Source organism: Amphiura filiformis, chromosome 12 (assembly GCF_039555335.1).
Source record: "Amphiura filiformis chromosome 12, Afil_fr2py, whole genome shotgun sequence".
Taxonomy (NCBI): domain Eukaryota; kingdom Metazoa; phylum Echinodermata; class Ophiuroidea; order Amphilepidida; family Amphiuridae; genus Amphiura; species Amphiura filiformis.
In genome coordinates this window covers 59,112,780-59,138,223 of record NC_092639.1, presented here as the reverse complement: position 1 = coordinate 59,138,223, position 25,444 = coordinate 59,112,780, and the positions used below count along the sequence as shown (strand labels likewise).

Genomic DNA, 25,444 nt, shown 5'->3' with positions numbered 1-25,444 from the left:
ATCTTTGAAAGTGCTTAAGGTGGTACTACACCCCTTGATAAATTTGTGACTATTTTTGCACACTGGTAACACAGGTTATGTATATTATGGGGGCAAGGAATCCAGTTACTACACTGGAATTTCAGTGACTCAAGAAAAGCGGTACATTATTTATGATAAGACAAGAGGTACCGCTAGAATGTACCTCATTTCTTAACATATAATGAACCACTTGTCTTGAATCACTGAAATTTCAGTGAAGTAATTGGATTCCTTGCCCCTATAATATACATAACTTTTGTTACCAGTGTGTTGTTATTTTTTGAGAAAAAATGCAAAATTAGTCACAAAATTTATCAGGGGGTGTAGTACCACCTTAATAATAAGCTTTAATAGTGCAGAAACTCATATAATCTCGCAATACAATTTGAATTCACGTTTTGAGTTATCGCGTGAAATACAGAATTACAGGCTATCATATGACTATTATGATTACAATGATACATTTTAGGTCAGGTCCAATTTGTACACCGCGCCGTTGGTCTATCATGTCTATCGAAAGCTGTGAAAACCCGATATTTTGACACGTACATGTATGTAAAATTCGATGCATTATCTTCTGTAGATTCTACAGAGATATATCTGCAGTTAAAATCCAGCAAACAAATAATGTTTTCGACATTCTTCGCAAATGGTTAGAAAAACGTTGCCAGAAAACGTTTAAATTTCGGGGTATGGGCACAAGAGTGTAAAACTTTTTCAAAACATTCAAAAACATTTTGTGAAAACTTACTGCGAAATATTCTAACATTATGTTATTTAAGTGTTGACAAAATTATATGGCAATAACATTTTGTCAACGTTAAAATATTGTTACAGTGTGTTTTCACACAAAACGTTTGAAAACGTTTTTATGACTTTTATAACATTAACACCCGGCAATGTTATTAAAACGTTTTCACCAAAACCAAAACCCTAATAGAGCCTGTTTAAAGCATTTTAAAAACGTTTTGTGTTGGCTGGGAGTTATAGCTTCAAAACATGTCCTTATCCCTGGTTTCAAGTTTTTAATCTCAGACACTTTTTATTTTTTGTATTATAGTACAAACGACAGATAACTAGGGGTAATTCTATCCCTGGTATAAACCACTGTCAATTTGAACATTGTCAACATGTGATATTTCAACATTGTAAATATTAAAATATTCAAAAATTGGTAAATGGTTTGAACAGTCTAAGGCGTGCAAACGGATTTTCTGGCAAAATGAGGTTACCTTGAAAACAAATCCGTATTAATAGCAAATAACAGATTATTACTATAATAATAAGTCGTCCTAATCTACACTGAAGACACGGGGAATAATTTTGAATATTAGTCAAAATTGTATAGCTCATCTCCTTCTACCTAGGCCACGAACTTATCAATCGTCCTTCGTACCTAACGCAATTTGCGCGAGTAGCAACCAAAATAATAAAAATTCCCTTTAAAAGGGAAGGCCAGCGTCAATGCAGAAGAGGTCTTGTAAATAGTTTGGGTCACCGTGAAAGGCATTTTTAGGATCACGCTTACATCCATGTTACATGACAGTTCACCAAACCATCAATGGTGAGAACATGCACACTGAAACAGCAAAACACATTAACTCCTATAACTCCTGTCAACTCTTTAATTCATTACTCCAAATTGTTCTGTATTTTTGTCTTTACTGCTTTTTACCCATGCTTATTATAAAAATCAAGTGACACAAAGACCCTCAGAATAATACAAGGCGGTGTTTTGAATTGCGTTTCGTCAGTATGCGTGGTCACAACGATATGAATATGAACAGATGAACAGGCAAAAATATATAATTTTTTGATCTTTGCATTGGCATATAAATAAATACATGATATAATGTCAGCATTGTTAGCGCCTTTCTAACTTGTCAAAGTGCTGTACAATACTAGTAGTAGTAATTTATTCCCGGCTGCCTGAGGTACATTAGAATCATTTCACTTCTACAATGGCGCAACTGTAGTGGTGCTCATCTCAGCACTATTTGATTGTAATTATTCCCTAGCAGATTCCCATTACACCTAGGTGGGTGAGGTAAATGAAGTTAAGCGCCTTGCCCAAGTGCACAACACGATGGCACCGCCGAACCCCGGCGCGCCGGGGTTCGAACCTGCATTCCTCCGGTTGTGAGTTGAGCTCGTACTGTTGCGCCAACACGCATTCATTTATTATTTCATGTTCTACTATTATAATAATTATACATGATTTGCTATAATAATAATATAATAGGACTCTAAACAGTGTAATTAAATGCAACAAGAGATGTGCAAATTGTGCATTGTATAATTATACATGTTATAGTTATATGTCAGCTATATGGTAAAGGTGAGCTCCTTCATTTAAGCAGGTAATTCTTCATTATTGTGTAAAAGTAAGTAAGTAACATTTCAATATAATGTCCTTCCACATAATTATGTGATTTTTTACGCTTCACGATACTAAATCAAACATAGGCGTAAAAAGCAAGGCCAATGTTAATTTCAGCTCAAAGAACATAAAGAATATTAAAGAACTTAATTGCACAAAAATAACATCGCTATGTAGGACGGTCATTCTTTTATCACGGATATCCTTCGTGGCAGTCGGCTTGATATAATTGGTTTCTGCCTTTTAACTAACTCAAATCAATAGCCCAAGCAACTAATGAAAAAATATCAAAAAGAACCTGTCAATATTGTGACACTTATGTGAATGGAATCAAATGATTTACTGCTTGCGAATACAAAAACAAGCAAATTACCTGACCCCATTAATATTGTCCCATCTTCAGAATGATCTTTTCATAAAAGAATAAGTTATTTAGTTACCCGTTTCGATTTCAACAAATATCTCGATAAAATTCAATACTTTAAAATGTGATCAATACTTATAACATTTTTTTGGAATTTGCATTCCGATACTATACAATATAATATATTGAGAGAATTGCCGTTTATTATTTTTATTGCTCTTTTTATAATGAAGGTACCTACCGCTGAGGTGATATTTATTTTATTTCCATTGTGTAAAAAACATCAAATTGGCCCTTTATAAGTATAGTTGTGCCATAAACATTCTTTTTCAAATTATCGTGGATTGTCACATTTGAATCAATATTATGCAATATTTATAGAATTTCTTCGAATAGGGTCAACAAGTTAAGTTTTCACACATATTTGTCAATTATTTTAGTTAGTGTGCCTTTATGTAACTGTTTCCCTGTGCAAAATATGTCCGTGTCCAAGGCTATTATATGATAACTGGTATCAGTTGGAAATTAAATATCTTGATCGTCATTACTGGGTAATCTCTGCAACAAGTGTATTATTTGCACAAGAACAACTAAGTCTAGACAAGAACAACAATACTGAAAACGTTGGTTTAGATGTGTTGCAGCAGCTCACCGTTACCGACGAAACCACATTGAGATTGAGAATGCTATTTAAAGTCCCATTTAGTGATTTGCTCATCCGGACGATCGTAAAAATTATCAAAATTCAGATTGTCATTTTGTCATACTTAGATGTGCTAACATAGCCTGCTATAGTAGTTCAGCCGAAAGCTGTGTGTTTAAGACAAGTACGTGAATCTGTAATTTTATATACTGACAGCATATAAATTAGCTAAATTAGTTTCAACTTCGTCAATACTGCTGATTTCTTTGTTTTTTGCCAAATTTTGCATTTCTAAAAGACCAGATGTCCATTTGAATAAAGTATCCTTCATTTTTAAGCAATTTATAAACAATTTATTTTTTTTACTATTGCGCAGGGATCACTGAATGGGACTTTAAGGTTGACAAAATATTGTGCAAAAATGTTTGCCAAAATTATTGTGCAAAAATGTTTGCCAAAATTATTTTGCAATAGCGTGCAAAATGAGTAATGATAGAAACAATTATCATGATTATGGCAAAAAAGCAAATACGTATTTGCTCTTTGAATGTCCCTTACGCGGGTACTACACCCCTCGATAAATTTGTGTCTATTTTTGCATTTTTCTCAAAAACTAATAACACACTGGTAACAAAAGATATGTGTATTATAGGGGCAAGGAATCCAATTACTACACTGGAATTTCAGTGACCCAAGACAAGCAGTTCGTTATTTATGATAAGAAATAAGGTACTGCTAGGATGTACCTCATTTCCTATCATATATGCTGAACCGCTTGTCTTGAGTTACTGAAATTTCAGTGTAGTAATTGGATCCCTTGCCCCAATAATATACATAACTTATGTTACCAGTGTGTTATTTTTTTGTTGAGAAAAATGCAAAAATAGTCACAAATTTACCACAGGGGTGTAGTACCCCCTTAATGTATTGTTTGCAAATAACATTTTAAAAAAAACCCATAATATTTATATATTTTACAATTTATTTTCCCTTGAATGATGTTTATCAAAAGATGCTTGCTAGATATTAACATAAGGAATTGAGATACTTTTGTCTGTGTGATCTTCTTTGCAAGAAAAATATACTATTTGAACAACGCCCATTTATTTAAAACATGTTCTGTCATTTGCCATTACTTTAGCCAGCTTCCGACTCCAACTTTATTTGTACTAGTGAAAGCACCATGCGTATGAGCTAGCAGTGACTGAAATATTGAACAAAATATTAAAAATCGATCTCCTGCACGAAGTCTTCTTCTAGATAAATGAACAAAAGTTACAGATAGAGCCTTCATCTTTAAACAAATAAAAATAATGATTAACAATAACAAAAAATATTTTGATAAATGACAAAAGTAAAGTTGTTTAGATATATACTCCCAGACGTTAAAATGCAGCAGAACCTCATCAATTTAAATATGTAAAACATTCCTATAGGAAGGCAGAACGGAAACAAATTGATGTATTCATGGTATTTGGCTGAATCATGAACATGTTCAACAACGTGCTGTGCACATGCAGCAAACAAGTATACCATATACCATGACAAAGAAATTACAATCAGGACATGAGCCGGGGGGGGGTCATACATTTTGATGGGTATGCTACCCCGAAATTTTGAGGTGGTGGATCTTTGGGAGCTGACAGCGTACCAGTAAAAGGGGGTCTTTTGGAACAACGTACTCAACGAGAATTGTAAAAGATATAGTGCCGATCAATTATTCATCGGCGCCGTTCTATTTCGTAAATTGATAGATATATTTGATAATAAATGAAGATCATTGTAACATTTTCCACTTCTATTGTAATTATTTTGCTTTTATGCCATTGCTTATCAATTTATTCTGCCTGTCTTTGTCAGAAAAGAATAAACTAAGATTTTTTTTAAAATATTGCATACCAAGTTCTAGCAACACACTCAAAATAACGATAGTGGCAGTGACGTCACTAAAAGCTTCCTTGAATCGCCAACTATCGTAGATTTTGGAGGAATAAAAGTATTTTTTTCTCCGATATTCGCAAATGGCAGTTTCAACGTCCATGATTTCTTGATGTGTATATCCTTTGATTGTCCAATACTGGTCTGTTCCTTTTACAAAAAATCCCCATAACCTTTTAAAATTTGATATTTTGTATTAGTCCCAGGCCACACATTTATGACTAACTTGTCAAACATTGCTTTAGTCCCGGCTCGTACTTTTTATTCGACGTCGACTATATTCGATTCTATTCCCACTCTATTTCCTGTCATTTTTAACTTAAAACGAATAGGCCTATTTGTTGACATAAAATCGGTAATGTCCACCAGATATTCGACGTCAAATATGTATTTTTTTTGTCAGGAAGCATTCGTTAGAAGATAAAAATTAATTGAAATAGATTGAATAACGTATACTTGTTGCATCGAATAGTCGACGTTGACTATAGATATAGAGTATGAATCGGTCATAACGGATACACCGAATAATTAAATAAATGCCATTAATTATTCTAACTATTTTTGTGTATGCTTCCGGAGTTTGTGGTGCTTCTTTGGATAGCATAATTACGCTTTTTTTTCAATGAAGCCGTATACTATAAGTATTGAATTTTCTTTATGCATACATGAGTACATTTTATGTAAATCTCGCTAAATATACATGTTTTCTTTTTACATTTTGCAGCTCTTGCGGTTCGATTTGTGACGAGACGATTTATCTGGGATTATGATCCTACTCTAGGTGAGTTATCGCAATAAATATTATATATAGTACGGCCAAGAACAGCATTCCCGAAAGTCTTGGTGATTGGCACCGACATCTACGTCATCGTCGATGTGCACATCGTCACTGCGCACTCTCCCGGACGTGCTCAGAAAAGATGTACTGTGTGATGGACGTGACGTATTGTGGGTGCCAATCGCAATGTCTTTTGGGATGTATCAAAAACGCATGTGATTTACTAATGTGGTCATTCTTCGATTTTTCCCCTAACTTAACTGTAAAAAAAGTTCGAGTCTCCCGAGTGCTCTCAAATAATTGCTCTCGTGAAAAGTTGAGTTTATTGTAATTTTCTTAGATAAAGATGTACCTAAAAGCAACTTGTGGAGCTGATCCTGGCTGCGGTAGTTCATGATAGAGCGTCTAGGATGTGCGCTTCTTAGCTACAAGTTGCTGAAGACTGGTAGACTTGATTTAGGAGTGAAGTACACACGTTGGACCATCGAGATACAAACCGAAATTATACGGATAACTTGTGGATTTGGCACAGCGATTAGTCCCTTTCCCACAAAACGTGTTTTTATTTATCCACTTTATATTATATTTTAGACATATAAGTAAGGCATGGTATGATCAAGATCAGCAATCTATTTTTAATAATAGGTCAACTTACGGCCTTCGTAGGTATTTTTAAAGAATATCAATTCCACGAAGGGTGGTGCTTGTTTTAATCACCTGTTAAAATATCGATCGATAGCAAAATAAAGACAACTTTAATTGATCTATAAAATTGGCCTTGCAAATTGGCAGGCAACTCATATGAGTTGAATTTGTCGATAATGCGATTTTGATGTCTTGGATCTCATGATGCTCTTTTAAATTACACTGATTGCTCTCAGTGGCGGCGCCAGTTGGCAAATGCCCCCAGTTGCCCCCAGTAAAAGCCTAAAATTGGGAAATTTCCACTTTTTGCTGTAATTTTGGGCAATTTGTTGATTCCTCCCCCCTGAAATTCACTTTCCCCATTACAACGCCCCCCCCCCCAAAATATACCGGCGCCGCCACTGATTGCTCCGTCTATTTCGGTATGTTGTTCCCAATTGCAAACTTGAAGATCGGGATGTGATCGAGAAATTTGGAAATTTAATGACATTTAACAATGTTCAACATGAAGTCGTTCAAGTTATAATTGACATTAATATCAATATTATTTTATTGTTGTTATTTTCAGAGATGATATACCGGAAACACTGCTTCTACCATGGAGAAGTATCGCCGATAGAGTTTGAAATTCTGGATACGGCAGGACAGGTATGTAGGGGAGAGTGGGGTAAGTTGAGCCACTTTTGACATTTACTTTCCCTACGCTCAAGTAAATAAAGCAGGACCCAAATGCAGTGTTACAAATGAAACATATGTATGTTTACTTGGTTATGATGCCACAAAATTGTAATCAATATTTTGCACTTTCTCACAGTGAGACTTCAAAAATCATTTGCAAATTGGCTCAACTTACCCCAACGGTGGGGTAAGTTGAGCCAGTCGCAGGGGCAAGTTCAGCCACCATAGAAATGCACAGTATATGCCATAGCTGTGAAATTCAATTTGGCCTTTTTTTTAATTGTTGTTTTCAGGTATTTATTTCGAAAAATAGTTTGATATAGAAGTAGTTTGATCTAAATATTGCAAACAAGTAATTTCTGACAAGATTTTACTTTTATAAAAAAATTGGGGAAATTTCTGCAGGTTTTTCCTATGCTCAACTTGCCCCATGGCCTGTGGCTCAACTTACCCCATGTGGCCCTTTTTGTCAACAACCAAGCCTCCCGCCTGACTAAAACTTGTTACAGTTGTAAATAGTTTCCTAAAATAGTGTTCATATATCACATCCTCAATACCCAGAATGTTATCATTTTAGCCTTTTTCTTTCTGGGTGAAACATGAAAAAAATTGGTTTTTGCCAAAAGTTCAACAAAAGTGCGAAAAATGAACATTCTAATGCAGCTTTCTTACCCTATGAGCAAGTGATTCCATATTACACTTGAGAAGCCTCTGTTATGTCATATACAAATAAGTGGAACTGCAAAGTAAGATAAGTTTTTAATTTTCTTTCTAGAGGGGGTGGCTCAACTTACCCCTTGGCTCAACTTACCCCACTCTCCCCTATTAAATGAGAATAATGATTAACGCACCACAATTTTAACAAAGCAATTAGCGGAGCGGACCAGGCCTTTGTGCTTTTCAGCATTTTTGACAACTTTTGTCACAATTTGCTTCTTTGAAAGCTACGTTACCCCTTTTGGCCACCCCTCCCCTGTGATTAAGCCCTTTATATGCCACTGTAACTGTATACCGTATATAATTAAGATCACAAAGTTACCAAGATACGGAATGTTGCTTTTAATTTTTAATTTATGTCAGACCCTAAATCCAAAATATTTGTGGTCAAATTATTTGCATAGCATAGGTTACATGACATTGGCTTTTGGAAAAGTTAGCATTATTTAATAACTTTTATTTCATTTCACTTAATTAAAAGGCACATTCAGTGATTTGCTCATCCGGACGATCATAAAAATCATAAAAATTCTGATTTTGGCACCTTTGTCATTGTCATAGATGTACTAACATAGCCTGTTAGTGGTTCAGCCGACAGCCGTGTGTCTAAGACAAAATAAGACAATTATATGGAAATTGTATTAGCTACATGTAAAATTGAATGGGGCTTCAACTTCGTCAATACTGCTGTTTTCTTCTTTTTTGCCAAGTTTTTCATTTAAAAAATACCAAATGTCAATTTGAATGACTTATCCTTAATTTTAAGAAATTTACAAACAATTTTAATTTATTTACACTTGCGTTGGGATCACTGAATGGAACTTTCAATTGGACTTTTTTGCATGAAATTGTTCTTGATTTCTCAGTTGAAAAAGAATTGTGATAAATTACAGCTCAAAACGAAATATAAAAAGGAAGCTAACTTCTCTTTGTTTCCAAGTATTATTAATATAAAAGAAAAACAGCATGACTTTCATATCTATCAATATCAAGAAAACAGTAGACCGCACCCATGGAAATATATACTTTTAAACAGGGAGAAATATTTGACATTAATTGATTTTCGGGAATTACAAATATTATTCTGTGAAGAAGGATCTTTGAAATTACGGATGCTGCATCAATCAATCTTTATTTATTTTTATTCACGTCTTGACTTGTATAGCATCACGTTGGAAAAATGATAAAGAATAAAAAAAAATCTTTCTAAACTGCGGAAAATGATCGATCTTGCCTTGTTCTCAAAATTATTTTTTTTCTGCTTTATCATAATTGTATCCATTCAAGGTTTAATTTCGCAGAATCTGAAAATGAAACCATACAAAATCACCATGAGAAACTAATAAAAGAATATATGCACAATGTTCCATGGAATTCTTCATATGGGGTTGTTGTTGTTGTTCGATAGGCCTACCCTCGACCATGGAATGTATAGGGCTTCGGCAATACCGATTTTGTTAGAATTAAAAAAGTATTCATTCAAAATCACATGTGTAGGCTGAAATGTCACTCTTAATTGTACTCTTCTGTCGTTGTTAAAGCCATATTATAACATTTCTGTAAAAATAGATTAGTATTAATTTACTACTAGCGCCCATGCATGTTACTCCCGCGGTTGTAATTCGGTACAATCCTCGGGGTGTGTGTGTATGTGTATCCCGCACGCCGTGTACGCACTGTGCATACGTGTTCGACTAATTTCCATCGTAATAATAAAACGCCGGTTCCATCGTTTTATTCAAAATCTCGGATTTTGACAAAACTATACAGCACCTAAAGTCTTGATTTTTGCAGAGTATCTTTATTGACTAAAGTCCATTACAATCGTGTAAAAACCAGAATTTGTTTTTGAGGGCGTTCTCCTCAGCAAATGTTATAATATGGCTTTAAATAATTGATAATCAGCGAGAATATGAACCACCTTTGCAACAAATTAGAATCCATAGATTGAAATACCGTAGTCTTTGTGCAAGTCTTTGGTGTTGATTGTTCACGCATACTAAAACATCAGGATCAGGGCGTACGGGGGGGTGCAAGTGGCGTAACTCGTAACTAGAGGGGGGCAACGTGCCCCGGGCGCCACATATTAGGGGGGCGCCAAATTGACCCGGGCAAATTGACCAATTCAGCACAAAATCAATTTAAAGAAAGTTATCACGGTAAAAATGAGATTGTCCGGTTAACCGAAGACCTTGAAAACTTCGAGGGCCCCGGCACCGAGGACCTCGAGGATCCCATTTGAATGATTTTCTATGCATACCAGACCAGATTTTGGGGTTCCCGGTTTACCATCACCCGCAAAAAGGCTGAAATAATGCTCACTGTGCAAATGTTTGTCTGTGCCCCCCCCTATAAAATGCATGACTCATGGTCCCTTTATCGAAATATTGATTGATTACGGATTGAATATGACATTTTAACTTTTATTGCCTGTTTTTGAAAGCAGCATGAAATATGCATTAAAAGAAGCCTTGTACTGGTTCAGCGGTTCTTGAGCAGGTTGAGATAGCTCTGGACTTTTTATGTTGAATCATGGTCATAATGGTTGAAGCCTATGGCTAGCACGCAGAAAAACATTTAAAATATTCTGTCTGCAAAACACAGTATCTGATATTTTATTTACTTGTACTAGATACAGCATTTTGTACTTTAAGGGGGTACTACACCCCTGCCCAATTTTGTGCCTATTTTTGCATTTTTCTCAAAAATTATAGCGCATTGGTGACAAGTAAGATATGTACATTGTAGGGGCAAGGACTACAACTACTGCACTGGAAATTTTATTTCAGCACAGACAACAGTTGTGGAGTTACAGTCAAAAAAGAGGGAAACCCAGTATTTTATCAATAAATCAATAACTACTTGCCTTGAGTTGCTGAATTTTCAGTGCAATAGTTGTAGTCCTTGCCCCTATAATATACATATCTTACTTGTCACCAATGCGTTATAATTTTTGGGAAAAATGCAAAAATACGCACAAAATTGGCCAGGGGTGTAGTACCCCCTTAATACAGACAGATTCAAATCACCTGTCTCTCAAGTAGACGCTATGTTATTCACTTAAAACACTGTGTTTTGACGTAAATGTGAACGCATATTGATTACGATGTATACCTGGACTTTCTTAGTAGCATGTTCTCTTGGGCTACTCCAGTTGCAATCCATACACCCCCTATGGAAGCTCCCATACAGGGAGTGTACGTATTTCAAATGGGGTTACCTCAATGGGTGACTCCATTTGAAATCTACACCCACTGTGTGGAATATTAAGTTCATGTCTTCCATAGGGGGTGTATGGATTGCAACTGGAATAGCCAATTATGTTCATATCATGATGAGTCCCCGGATGAGTCAACAAGTCACGAACCGCAATTATCATCCTCTTGGAATTAATTAATAATAGCTGGGTGAACCTTATTTTAAAATCAGACTGACAATGTTGTAAAAACTATTCAAAAGGAAGTCAAGTATGCATGATGCATGATGCTTTGCGATCGAAATGAAACCATGATTTGTAATTTTTGTACGGCGCACACCGACATCGCCTGGCTATATCAGCAGAGACACTAAAATAAATACCCGGGATCGATACACGTGAATTTGCTATGCACGAGTTTGATATGAGAAGAAAATCTTTGGATACCGGGGTAGAAAATGATGAATATCTCCCGTAAATGATTTCGTATAAAGAAACCAGATGTGGTTCCTTGCACTTGAATATATATTTTTAACAGATATGATAGTCGTTAGCTTGCGTCTTGAGAGAGTAGCTTGCGTCTTGAGTCAAAAACTGACTATAATTCTGATTAATATGTGCCGAATTATATAGCGCAGTGTATAGGCCAATCGTGAAGGTAGTCTAAAGGCATATGACCTATGGCGTCAATGCTCGACTCACACACTAGCAAGGTCAGTCACCGAGCTAATCGGGGCTATTGTCAGTAGCCTTAGTCAGATGTCCTTCGGCCCATTATGCGACTCAAAACTATTCAACAGGTCGATACAAAATGGCCATGCGTGGCGGTGGATTCAACCTACCATGGCGATTTCTGCCATGAAGATATCGGGGCGATGACACTGTGCGGCGCGCAGAGTTTATTTCTCACAATTAAAGCTGCAATTAACGTTCCTCAAATTATTCATAAAGATCATCTCCTCAACATTTCAACTATACAATGATTATAGATATTATATTTCGTGTCGTACTTCAAAGATAATAATCATGATTCAGCATGTTCAGTGTCAAAAAATATAATTTCGAGGGCTCGTTAAGCCGAAAAAAAATAATGTTTGGGTTCTGGCCCCCCCCCCCCTCTTCGATTTTTGGGATTGGTCAGGTTTTTTAGGTTTTTTGTTTTTGTTTGTTTTTTAGATTTTTCAAAAAAGACTTTAAAATGCTTTCGGAAAACTACATACCTACGAATATTAGAGAACAACCATTACCATGATTACTTGCAAGTCAAGCATCACCATGATTACTTCTAAGTCTTTTTTGATACTCTACCATCTCTACTCAGGGAGTTCATCCCTCGGAATCTCACATGTGAAAAAAAAGAAAAGGGTCCTTGTCCTTTCCTCGAGCACTGTTGTAAAAGATCGAAAACTACTAACAATGCTAATTTAAAAACAATGCTAATTTTACACAAGAAGAAGGAGAAAACCTTCCTCCTCATATCAATTCATGAAAATCCTCTGGACGAGAACCAAAACATTAATTTTATACGGCCTTATGAGAGAAGATCACAGAAGACAGTAAAAAAAAACCTGCCGTTGATTGTGATTAATTTTAATCTTGCATAAATTCCCCGCAGCAGGTGTGTGGGATTGTGAGATGGAAAATAAGGCTATAAACGTAAATTAGTAGTAGGCGTTGAATTTTAAAACATACCTACGTAAATTTACTTGAACTTGCTTGCTTAATAATAGTTGTGAGTTATCCAGGGGCCAATGTGAACTACTTCTTGCTGTAAAATCTTAAGCATTTAAAAATAAATCTAGGAATAATTTCCTAGATAAAATCTTCTTCAAGCCTTCCGGGTGAAAAGAGGTTAGATGATCATGGCTGGGATAAATGTATTATACACGTAGGTCTAGGGATTATCACTAGCAGCTCTTCCTAACCTTATATCCACGCATTAATTAAATAAACTGGTAAACATGGGAAAGCGGACGCGTTAGACTTACAAATCTCGGATTGTCAGTAGAGGTAACACTACATCTTTCTTTTCGCCAGCCCATTCGGGGCTGGTACCTGTTTCAGGTTTGGGGTCAGTTTACTCAAGAGATTATATTTTAGTGGTATTGGAATGATTTTTTTTTTTTACTTTTTGTGGTTAAATTTTTTTAAAATATTTTAATTCGATTTGTTAGGAAAAGTAAGTATGTTTTGCCGTTTCAACGAACGAAAACGAGTGAGTATTACCAAAGTTATGTTTGAACTAATTAATTATGACTTTAAAAGTTTAAAGGCCTAAATGTAACAATAATAGGTAATATATATAGCATCATATGGTCAGCAGAAGAAAATCTGACATCACCTATGATGTCATATCAGTGTCCTTGACCGGGGTCCTTACTCCTTGACCACTGAACAGCGTGATATCATGTTGATAACAGATCTATAGAATCAAAATCTTCATCATATCCCGGATCATATCACAGATTCTCAACAATCTGTGATCATATGGACCATATTGATGTGAAAGTAGTTATCTATCATATCCTGTGTCGTTTTATGGATAAAAATGACTCAAAATGTTATTGATGAAATGGTTGCTATCATAAACATCAGTTTTGTCTTTTCAACAGGAAAAATCCGATGCAAAATAAAGTTTTTAGGGCCTAGCTATAATATGGGCATAATTTATGCATATAGTATTGAACAATGTACCCCATTTGACATGCACTTATAGATAAATAAATTGTCTTACTTTATTAATTTAATAACTTCTTTATTATAAATAAAATGACACATAACTATTTGATTCATAAAATTACATTCAACAAAATGATTGAAGAGAAAACACACAAGGCACTAGGCAGACTGTTATAGAATGGAGTATGTAAGATGCCATGTCCATAGCTTCGCAGGAGTTTCCGACTAGCAATCAACATGATCAGCACATTCAGAAAAACACAGTTTAAGAGTGAAGATTGTAGTGAGTAACCAGTCCTTTATAAATGTGCTGGCCACTATCTATTATAATATAGTAGGCTTAAACTATACATTGCGAATTAATTAAGTTATTTTAAAATAAAATGTACATGTAAGTGAACTCAAACCGGCAGTGTATATATCGAAAGCAGTGAAATCGGACATTCCTAAGCGAAGATATTGAGTTCGTAAGTTCTGGTATTACAAAATTGGAAATTGAGATATCGTGGGTAAAAAGCTGAAAAGACAAAAAAAACCAACGACAACAACAACAACAACAAAACAAACAGACCAGAACAATTTGGAGTACATGTAATGAATTAAAAGAGTTGACATGAGATTAGGAATTAATGTTTTCTGCTGTTTCAGTGTGCATGTTCTCATCGTTGATGGTTTGGTGGACTGTCATGTAGATGTAAGCGTGATCCTAAAAATGCCTTTCACATTGACCAAAACTAATTACAAGACCTCTTCTACATTGAGGCTGGCTTTCCCTTTAAAGGGAATTTTTATACATTATGTGATACAAAATTCTGAGAATGAAATATATTTTATAATTAATTTTTTCAATTCTGTCCTCATATCTTTTCAATGATTTGTATTTAGTTAATTTTTAGCCACTGTCGTGCAGCTATTGTCTCATGATAACACGGGCGATATCATTATTTTAAGTAAAACAACGAGTCTTAATTTTAAGTAAAACAACGAGTCGAAGCCGAGCTGTTATGCCAAAATAATGATGTCGCCCGTGTTATATGAGATGATAGATGCACGACAGCGGTTAAAAACGATACTTTTATTTTCATTCTTAAACACTCAGTTCAATATAAATATTAATTATATAACCAATTTTAATCTATCAAATCCTACATATTACAAGAAATTACCTTGGGCTTAGAATCGATCAGTCCTGTTGTTGCTATGCGACTCCGATTGGTTCAAATAGCACGTGACGCGTATCGCGTCAACCTGTACCCGCTGAATGAACCGGGTTATATCGTGTCATATAACACGGCTAAGAACCAATAAGATTGCAGGAACTTTCTCAAGTGTTTAAGAATTGATTATCATCTCTACTTATGCAGATTTTTTTAAAACCTATGTTATAATTTTTTTCTTATTATTTTATTTCATGTCTTACAGGAGGAGTTGACTGAGGACAAACTCAAATGGGCAGATGCCTTTATCATTGTATACTCCATCATGGACAGGTGTAGCTTCGAAGAAGTACCAAGATTGAAATTTCTGATCACACACACAAAGAAGTCAGCGGATCCAGCTGTTCTCATCATAGCAAACAAAAACGACATGGTGTATGATAGACTGGTATCAACCGAAGAAGGCACAACATTAGCTCGAAACTTAAGCTGTAGTTTTGTGGAAATATCTGTAAAAGAATCTTACGATGACGTTGTCCATGCGTTTGATAAACTTTATAATGAACATAAGAATCACAAGAGGGCGTTATCAGATTGGATTCAGAGTCGGAGGAGATCGTTTCGCAAGAGGACTAGTAGAGAGAAGTTTGACTTGGATGCTAATCCGCCCAAACCAAGAGAAAGAGGGGCTAGTTATGCCAATACAGCGGTGATGTTCTATCCTAACAGTGCGCCTAGAAGAACAAAATCAACGTCGGCTTCAGTTGATGATGGAGAGGGGACTGACTCGACGGACGAAGCAGATTCGTTATAAATTTGAACAAGACATAATGACATGTGCAAAAGACATGAGGCTCAGTAGGTTTAATGTATACTTATGTCGTCATTAGAGATGATGAGCTACTGAAACCTAATCAGTAATCAGGAATGCTCGTTGCAGGCTTATAGAAAAAAAACCAGCCACTTTATTGGTTAAAATCCCATCGCTCGTCTCACGTGATTGGACTGTATAAATTTTGCTGTATAATGTAATGATCAACTCAGATTTGGCGCCGTAACTGGATCGTACGAAATCGACTCGGATCAACAGATTGAACCAAAATAATCACAGAATAATTTGTGGTATTATCAAAGGTTTTAAGCCTGATTTATGCCAAAAGTTATTTTTATATTTCTTCCGTGGTCTGGGATGTGCTTATCGCGTACACGTGAGTAACCACAGGGGATAAAACAATCACCATCACGCTGATTGGCTGATCAACGGTCTTAACCTATTGGTCGTCGACGCGTAGAAGGGGAGGAGACCTCGTCACTTCTACGCGATCGCCGATTACCAGCGCGCACCTGGACCATGGAAGAAATAAAACATTAACTTTAAGACAAGTTTTGTGCCTTTGAGGGGTTGCGTCTCCCCTAAGCATTGTGGAATACGGTGCCTTCCGGTCCACGGAATTCGTCCGCGACTAAGTTCGTTCCCATAGGTTTTTCACTGGTCAGTTCAATGTTTCATTACCATAAATCAAAAACCCTATAGGCCTACAGTAAGTTGGGTAACTTCACTATCGCGAAAAAATGGCAAATATTCATCGTGCATAGAGATACATATTATTACCCCTACATTCGTCACCCTACTACGATGTCACTTTTTGTAATTTTGAGAACAACGTACAAAATGTGGTTCAAAGCATGCATCAGTTCGTAATCACCCTAATCATTTTGGATTATGACCATTTATTTGTATCATTGTCATTTTTTCTTGTGCAAAGATTGGTGAATAATTATGTTTAATGCATGATACCATTTGTACTTAGTTTTCAAGATTACAATAAATGACTTAGGCAATTATCGTAGTAGGCTGATAACATGTAAAACAAGCTCGATCTAGATGCTCCATGCAACCTGGTCTCCAGTCTATCACAATCGTATCACAATTTAGTAAAGTGCCCTCTTTTGAATGCAGATAAATGCTGCTCAATTGTGTCAATTTACATTACGGTTACCATGGTTACTGTTTACATTAAAGTTACTCTTAATCTTGCTTAAAAAACCCATTAAGACAGTATGGCCGACGGCTCCCATACGACGACTAAACGCTCCAACTGGGACCTCAATTTAAGGGCCCCGCAGGGCAAGAATGCAAGAATAACATTAATGAGTAACCTTTCTGTAATTTGACATCAAAGTATATTCTACTTTTTTTTATTAATGTTTTAAACTCTTACCCTTAATTTCCCTCATTCTGCAAACCCATGCCCTCTATCGGGGCTAATTTATAGTTTAAGCTTGTTGGCTATCCATATTTCGCGGTTACGGTGGTTCTTGTTTGTGAAAATACTACAAAAACACTACTTTAGCTACGGGTGCTAGTCCAACACTGCGATAGAGGGCCCTCTTACAAGTACTTGTGATATATTCATGTGATACATTCACGAAGTAAGGAGGAGACTGGGTTGCATTGTGAAATCTAGCAAGGCGTTATTCTCAACATGAGACGAGACTGACTATAGTTACCATGGTTACCGAGGGGTCTCAGGTTCAAATCCTGGTCATGAATTTTCTTCCTTGGGGATTTCCTACTCTATCAAGGGAAAACAGAAAATAATTATGTAAATCCTCACTTTGTATCAAAGTGAACGTAGAGGGCGGCACCGTCGAATTTATTGTAGGCCTATAGTGCGCATGCAGAGCTGATATCTGTGAAACAGCACCTGTTGAAGACCAGTATACTACAATACTTCTACAATGTTTGTAATAATGTTATACATGTTAGGTATTTGTAAGAAAAAAAAATGTCAATATTGTTACAATAACAACAAAATGATACCATGTGGTACAAATATGAAATTATTATATTTGATTGCAACTCCCTCTTGAAATGTATTAGGCCTACTCTGGATGCCGCATCCAGAGGTACCAACGTTTAAATTACGTGACCTCTAAAGGGTCAAAATATTAAACTTGCTCCGATTTTGATGAAAATGGTGTCAAAATCTTCGTTTTGATAAATGATCTTAAACAATGCTAGTTAGCAATATGTTTTGTAACTTAGATTTGGCATCAAAATAGGTCAATGACCATAGAAACCCATTGAACTTGAAATGTTTTGACATGTACATACATATATGTAATGAATGATCCTACATATTGCTAATTAGCATTATTTAAGATCATTTATCAAAACGAAGCTTTTGACAACATTTTCATCAAAATCGGAGCAAGTTTAAAATGTTGACCCTTTAGAGGTCAACATTGACCTTTGGCCTTATTGGTAAAGTTTAATGACCTTTCCCCACCCAGGGGACAATATTTTGTGGGAACAACAACATTTGTGTACTAGGGATTCAGGTGCATGGGAAGCCACCATTTTCGCTATAGACTACAAAGTTTCCGAAGGTTTATTCATTTCGTGACAAAAAGAATGACAAATATAAGCAACATCGCCTTTTCAGAGTGCCCTCTATTATGGCAAATGCCTTATTTTGATATTAGAATTACTCATAACTAATGATGTAGACCATAATGATATAATGCGTGGGCAAAATGAAACTGCTGAACATTGCCTAACACTATTAATGAATAAATTTCAATGTTGCTTATTAGTACAGTTAGGGCCTACTAAGATCCAGTTTTGTTTACAATGCCTTCATGATATAGCAAATGAAAGTGAACTAGTTGCCAGCAATGTCAATTCTAACTTGCTCTTTGTGCGTTTCTGTATCAACTCACTAAATCATTATTGAATATTGCTGTTGAATAAAATTGTCAAATCTGTTATTATTTGATGCATCGTTGTTGCGAAATTTTCACTAAACACAACTCTATTTTCATTCTGGTACTTTGAAAAACCTTTGACCCTGAACATGATGAAGGAACTGGTAAAGTCTATGATTTTACAGATATTAATAAGCCAAATCGGCATTGGAAGATTGCAATGCATTGTTTTTGCAGTTTTGGGACACTTTGCCCTCTGGACCTATCAGGAAAATTGAGAAACATTGGTGTTTGTTGTGCGTACAAAATACAATCTAATGTTTTACAAGAATGAAAACAAACCCAAAAAACATTATTATTTAATAAATTAATTATTCATATATTCTTAATGATATAAATATTATGACAATAATATATAAATAAATTTAAAATAATTAGAGCAATTTCCCCAGAGGTCAAAGTGTCCCAAAATTGCTCTCAAAAACCGGAAGTTATAATGGCGATTGGGCTTTATTAACATTTTTGCTCAAAGCTAACTGTACATGATCATTATAATGGTTGGAATGTGAAACATCATAGGCTTAGGAAGATTTTCAACATGGAGGGGGGGGTGGAAATGTGAAAATGTTTGGTGGGCCACCCTAGTGGTGCCCGAGGGGGGTTTCCCCATCTCGGATTTAGAAAATTTATCACAGTTTATTTATTTTATCACAATTTTTTAAACTTCACCTAGGATTATTGGGGAGGGGGCTGCAAGGTATTCCAGCCCGCACCAATATTATTGAGGGGGCTCAGCCCTCCAAGCCCCCCGGTTTCTAAGCCTATGAACATGGATGCCATTTTACGAGCCGTTACATGTACGACGAGTGAAATGGGACAGTCGATCGTTCACCGGATGATTATAATTTTCTATACCATTACACAAATTTCAGAAATGCTTATTTGTTTATATCGCTCATACCTAAATTCTATAACTTTTCAAAAAACATTTTATACTCGTGATGTATATTCATACGTAGCGGTAAACGTAATTACACTTCAAAATTACACTTCTACGCTGCTCAAATTTGGTACACTCACCGGAGCGCTTTCACCGGGTCGACCGGCGTCTTCATGTTATTGCTTAAGATTTGTTGTTGTTCATGTTGTTAGTGATGTTATTGAGACACCTCCGATGACGGCACAGATGTAGATGACGATGTTTTGGCGCCCCCATGGTTCGGGGGGGTCAGAAGGTTGTCCCAAACAGGGTCAATTAACCCTTTGTCTGGTCTTTTAGTTCTGATATGGATTGCTTCCAAGACCTTACGAGGGAAGTCCTTCCTCTCTAACACTTTTACGTTCTCCCAGTCCATGCAGTCAATCTGGCGCCCTTTGCTCCTGTCAATATGTTCCTTGATCGTCATCGGAGGTGTCTCAATAACATCATTAGCAACAACAAATCTTCAGAATAATAACATCCGCTAAGACGCCGGTTGACCCGGTGAAATCGCTCCGGTGAGTGTTCCAAATTTGAGTAGCGTAGAAGTGTAATTTGCTTTCCATTTTCTACTCGTTTGTCATGCAACAAAAGACTTAGTTTTGCCGTTTCATAAAAATACCAAATGAAATTTAACCAATGAATTGTCTAGAAATTATGTATAGGCCTAGTGATATTATTATTTTGGTCTGAATATACATGATATATAGGGCCAATAACCTGGGGGTTGAAGTCATAATGTGACAATTAGGAACACGAGTAGACTTGCCTTATTTATTGTGTATGAATTTTTGTATCTTGTACTCATATAAGTGAATAAAACAAGTATGATCAAAAATTAGTCAAGGTGTTTATGGGTTTATTTTGAATACAACGGTTTCTTGATTATTTAAATGCTATTAGCACACATGTTAAAATTTTAATCAACATGAGCTAACATGGACATGATGGATGACCAGGTGAACCACTTAATTGTTGGTTAAAAGTTTTAACCAGCAATTCTAACTTTTGGTAACATGTGTTCAAAAGTTCAAACTTTTTGGTTAAGATTAACAATTGTGCGGTTCACCTGGTAATCGTGTTGGTTAAAATTTTAACATGTAATAGTGCAGACTCCAAAACAGGTGAAATGGCTGCAGCTGGACGTACCATAAGCAGAATTTGCAGACATGCATTAGGCTAATCTAGAGGATAGTTAAAAGACACTTTTTCCAACTTCCCATCATGCACTTTTGTAGAGGGCAGCACATTATACCTCGTAAATCACGTGAACTGATGGTTACCAACACTTGTGGTCTTTGCAATAATTTATATGTTGTAGGCTATTAATATAAACATACACTGAGCCCGTAATGTAGATCATCGTAAAATCATCAACTTAATAACAATATTCAATTGCTGAAGCACACGTGATATTTGTTGAGGCAAGTGTAAAAGTAAGAAATTATTTCTACGTTTTTAGTTTTATGCTTTTCTGGAGCGAATGCCGGTATTAGTTATGTACAGGTCTATAAAACGTATAAAAATGTTAGGTTTATTATGTTTAAGCAATTGAAACTTTCTTTGCAAAGACCTCATGTCAATAATAATATATAGAACCTTTTTGGTCTATAGTATTGGTAATCGTCCGCCATGATTTTTATTTTGTCAATTTCATCGTGAAATACGCGGTACCTGACTTCGCGTCGGTTAGAAGGCAAGGCCTATTCAGCTCAGACATCGCAATTATAAGATTGGGAGAGGCATAAGCCATTTCGGCAATCCTACACTCTCAGAAAAAAAGGTGCTACTTAGAACCTTTTTTTGTCCTGTATTTAGAACCCTAAGCAGTAATAAGGTTCTAAAAAGAACCTTAAAAGGTTCTATAAAGAACATTAAAGATTTAAATAGGCCTGGGGACATTCTAATTCATTCATTCAGGGACTCATCACAAAGTTAAGAAAAGTAAAACCCAATGGGGTTCTTTGTAGAACCAAAAAAGGTTCTGTAGCCAAGAAAAAGGTTCTTTGTAGAACCTTAAGCTTGAAGAACCTTTAGGAATCTTAAAGAAAGAACCGTCAAAGGGTTCTTAGTAGAACAGAAAAAATGTTTTTTTATCCAAGAAAATGATTTTTTAGTACCAAAATGGGTTAACACTACATTTTACTTTTCGTAACTTTGTGCTGAGTCCCTGAATGAATGAATTAGAATGTCCCCAGGCCTATTTAAAAATTTAAGGTTCTTTATAGAACCTTTTAAGGTTCTTTTTAGAACCTTATTACTGCTTAGGGTTCTACATAGAGGACAAAAAAAGGTTCTAAATAGCACCTTTTTTTCTGAGAGTGTATGGGATTTTCTAAATTTTAAAATCGATTGGGACACATCCCCCGTGCCCCTATGCCAATGATTGTGACCGAATGTACCAGGTGTGCATAATAAAACAAAAAAGGCTACCAATAACATTTAATTTTTTTTCATTTCGTAAAAAAACGTTTCGATTTATTATAAAAAAAAGTAGCGGGGGAATTTAGAACTAGTGGACCCTTTATTTTGTGGTGGGACATGCAAGTCTTTAAAGATATAGGTAGATGATATTGAACCTATTTTCAGTCACTTGCTATGTGTTTTGTCGCAAATCAAGATAGCTCAAGATGGTAAGAAATTCAAGCAATTTAAAGTTATATACCACAATTAAATAGCCCTGGGCGATGAATAAAAGTACGACGAGGAACTATTTGTTTGCGACGAATATGTGGCATCTGAAAATGCTGCTTTACAATCACTAAAATTGACCAAGTTATATAATAGCAACGATAAGTATATAGACCTACATTTTAGGGTTTGATGCTTCAAAATAGTTTATTTTCTGTCAAATGACATTTTTGTTGAAATATGACCAAAATTCATCCTCGCGGCATCGGGTTTTAGTAAATATGCGCCCTACCTACATGACCTATTTGTAACTTTCCGCTTCGAGAGCGCACTGCCATTTTAAGGTATGACGATTCAGTGCGTTAAAACAAGAAAAAGTCTTAGGTCAGTGATGTTGAGTTTCTAATCATTTGGCATCTCATTTGTATGCCGTAATTTTTCGGATATTTCCGGCATGGTCAAGTTATTCGAACTGTTAACTGTTAAATTGCAACTTTTCTCCAAAGAAATGTCCGAATGTTACAGCACATGCATAGCATTCACAATGTATACACCAATCCGACTAGGCCATTACTGCGGTGTCCCCGACGTAAAACTGCGGTGTACCAAGGTCGGGGGTTCCATCCATTACTTTTTAGTATGCTATACAGAATTGTACACAACAGTGATTTTCAATACACGATCATGAATTGATTGAACAAATTAAATCTCCCGCACTGGTACACCTGTGGTTCCGTCAATAGAGGGCCAAATACAGTAAACGCTTCTCGGATCGGTGTATAGGCCTAGTGTTAATCATAAATCGTTTTCTTATGCTCATGTATACGTGGGGTGGCGCTCTAACGATAACCGTAATTTTCGTCAACAGAGTCAGCACTGGCAATCCGGAGTCAAAAATGTATATGTACAGAATCACATGAAAATTGTTATACACGTTTTAATATCAAAGGACGGTCAACATCAGAACTCTGATGCCTGATCAAAATCAGGACTCTGATTGGGATTATCATATGAAAATTGAGACATTATTTAGGTTCATTGCTTCAGATGCCGATTTGAAGGTTGCACTTTGGTCTGATGCAGAAAGTCATCTTAATTCTTCATGTTTTGTGAGAGTTGCAGTTGAACATGTTTAATGGCACAAAGTGCAACTCTTAAAATTGCATCTTTTCTTTACATGACCAGTGTGACCTGATTTGGAGGGGCATAAGCCATTTTCGATATGCCAATGATTGTGACCGAACGTAACAGTTTGCATAATAAAACAAAAAAGGCTACCAATAGGATTAACCATGATAACTTTATCATTTTATTTTTTTATTTTTGGTAAAAAACTTTTCGATTTATTATAAAAAAAAAAGTATTAGAGGGAACTTAGAACTTTTGGATGCTTTATTTTGTGGTGGACTATGTTATAAATAAGTTGCAACTTTTTAAAGATATGGATAGCTGAGGAAGCTGCAGTCACCTGCTGCATGTTTTGACGCATATCAAGATACCCAGCAAAATTAATACAAAACGTTTTCGTCTTTTCTACATCAGTTACAAAAGGTTGCCAGAAAACGTTTAAATGTCGGGTTATATAAAGGACTTATAAAGGGTATAAAACGTTTTCATAACATTCAAAAATATTTGTTGATAACCTATACTGCAAATTGACAAAATATTTGGCAAAAAATGTTTCAAAAATATTTTACAATAACATTTGAAAAATATTGCTGTGTTGTGTTTTTTATCAAAACCAAAACTTTAATATAACATCTTTAAAACTTTTTTTTTTTTTTTTTTGGTTATTGGGTAAATCAAGATGGTAAAGAAAGTCAAGCGATTTAGTTCACCCTTAAAATTTAATTTCCCTGTCACCATGCTGTCCGTCAATCATCTTATGAAACACATTTGATCTGTTCACATTCTCTTTCAAAAATAAGCAAAACTGTCAACATGTGGTACTGTACTCCAGATGACAGAATAGCCAGTATCCATTGAACCCAGTATCCAATGAGTTATTTTCATGTGATAGGCTAGTCTGGGTCCCAGCACGTGGAACTGATACTAACAACGATACACCAAGGATTTTGAAAATTGACTTCGCTCCCCTTCCTCATTGTCGGCTGCTCGCGGATGATAGGCATACTACCAACAATGGACATACTGGATTTGGGATGGCCGGAATCCTTGGTATGATTTCTGCAGGATGCATGGCCGATTTGGGGGATAACGTCATCATCTCATAATTTTAAATTATCAAGGCACCGGTTTGCAAACAAGGCATGGTTGTGTCGTTCTGTCATAGATCAGTTTTTCTGATCATGGTAAACTATTGTTACAAAGTTAACATCTTCTTCTCGCGACTATGTCCAAACATCCTTCCAAATATAGATGATCTGCTACCAAATTTGTACATTCTTATTTCCCGGTAAAGTTCAAGGAAAACGTCTAATATATTTTCATAGTTCTCAGATGCGGATATTTCCCCAAATGTACAACCCATGTCCTTGGCAAGATTCTCACCTAAAATATAGAAAAAGAAAAGAAAAAGAAACCAATTAGAAAAACCAAAACGAACAATGAAAAAGTCCAAAAAATGCAGTACCATTTTCATTACTTAACCGATTTACTAATACACCCTGAAGATGTTGAAAAAACTGTATGGTCGGAAACATTAATATGTGGGTATTTTATTGCCCAGAACCTATCAAAACTATAATAGTTGATGTGGTTGTGGAATAAACAGTTCTCACATACTTTTTGAAATTTGACAATTGACCCCGCCGTTCTTGAAATAATTATAATTTCTCCAGAGTGGTTGATTAATATCGTCATTGGGTAAAATTAAGTCAGATTGTGGGCCCGGGATTGTGGGCACAGTGGCTTAGCGGTACGGGTTCTGACTCACAATCGGAATGTTGCGGGTTCGAACCCCGGCT

At 35.8% G+C, this 25,444-nt stretch overlaps 2 protein-coding genes across 2 annotated transcripts in view; one reads left to right on the top strand and one right to left on the bottom strand.

The window, feature by feature from the left end:
• LOC140166500 (ras-related and estrogen-regulated growth inhibitor-like) overlaps positions 1-18,677 on the top strand; it is a 37,497-nt gene extending 18,820 nt beyond the window's left edge. Inside the window, exons 2-4 of the mRNA XM_072189979.1 lie at positions 6,071-6,127; positions 7,338-7,417; positions 15,462-18,677. Coding sequence (XP_072046080.1) covers positions 6,071-6,127; positions 7,338-7,417; positions 15,462-16,010 — 686 coding nt within the window. The 3' untranslated portion in view covers positions 16,011-18,677. The remainder of the gene's footprint in view (positions 1-6,070; positions 6,128-7,337; positions 7,418-15,461) is intronic.
• A 5,622-nt stretch (positions 18,678-24,299) lies between these two features.
• LOC140166499 (ras-related and estrogen-regulated growth inhibitor-like) overlaps positions 24,300-25,444 on the bottom strand; it is a 31,674-nt gene continuing 30,529 nt past the window's right edge. The window contains exon 5 of the mRNA XM_072189978.1: positions 24,300-25,028. Within this exon, the coding sequence (XP_072046079.1) occupies positions 24,841-25,028 (188 nt within the window). The 3' untranslated portion in view covers positions 24,300-24,840. The remainder of the gene's footprint in view (positions 25,029-25,444) is intronic.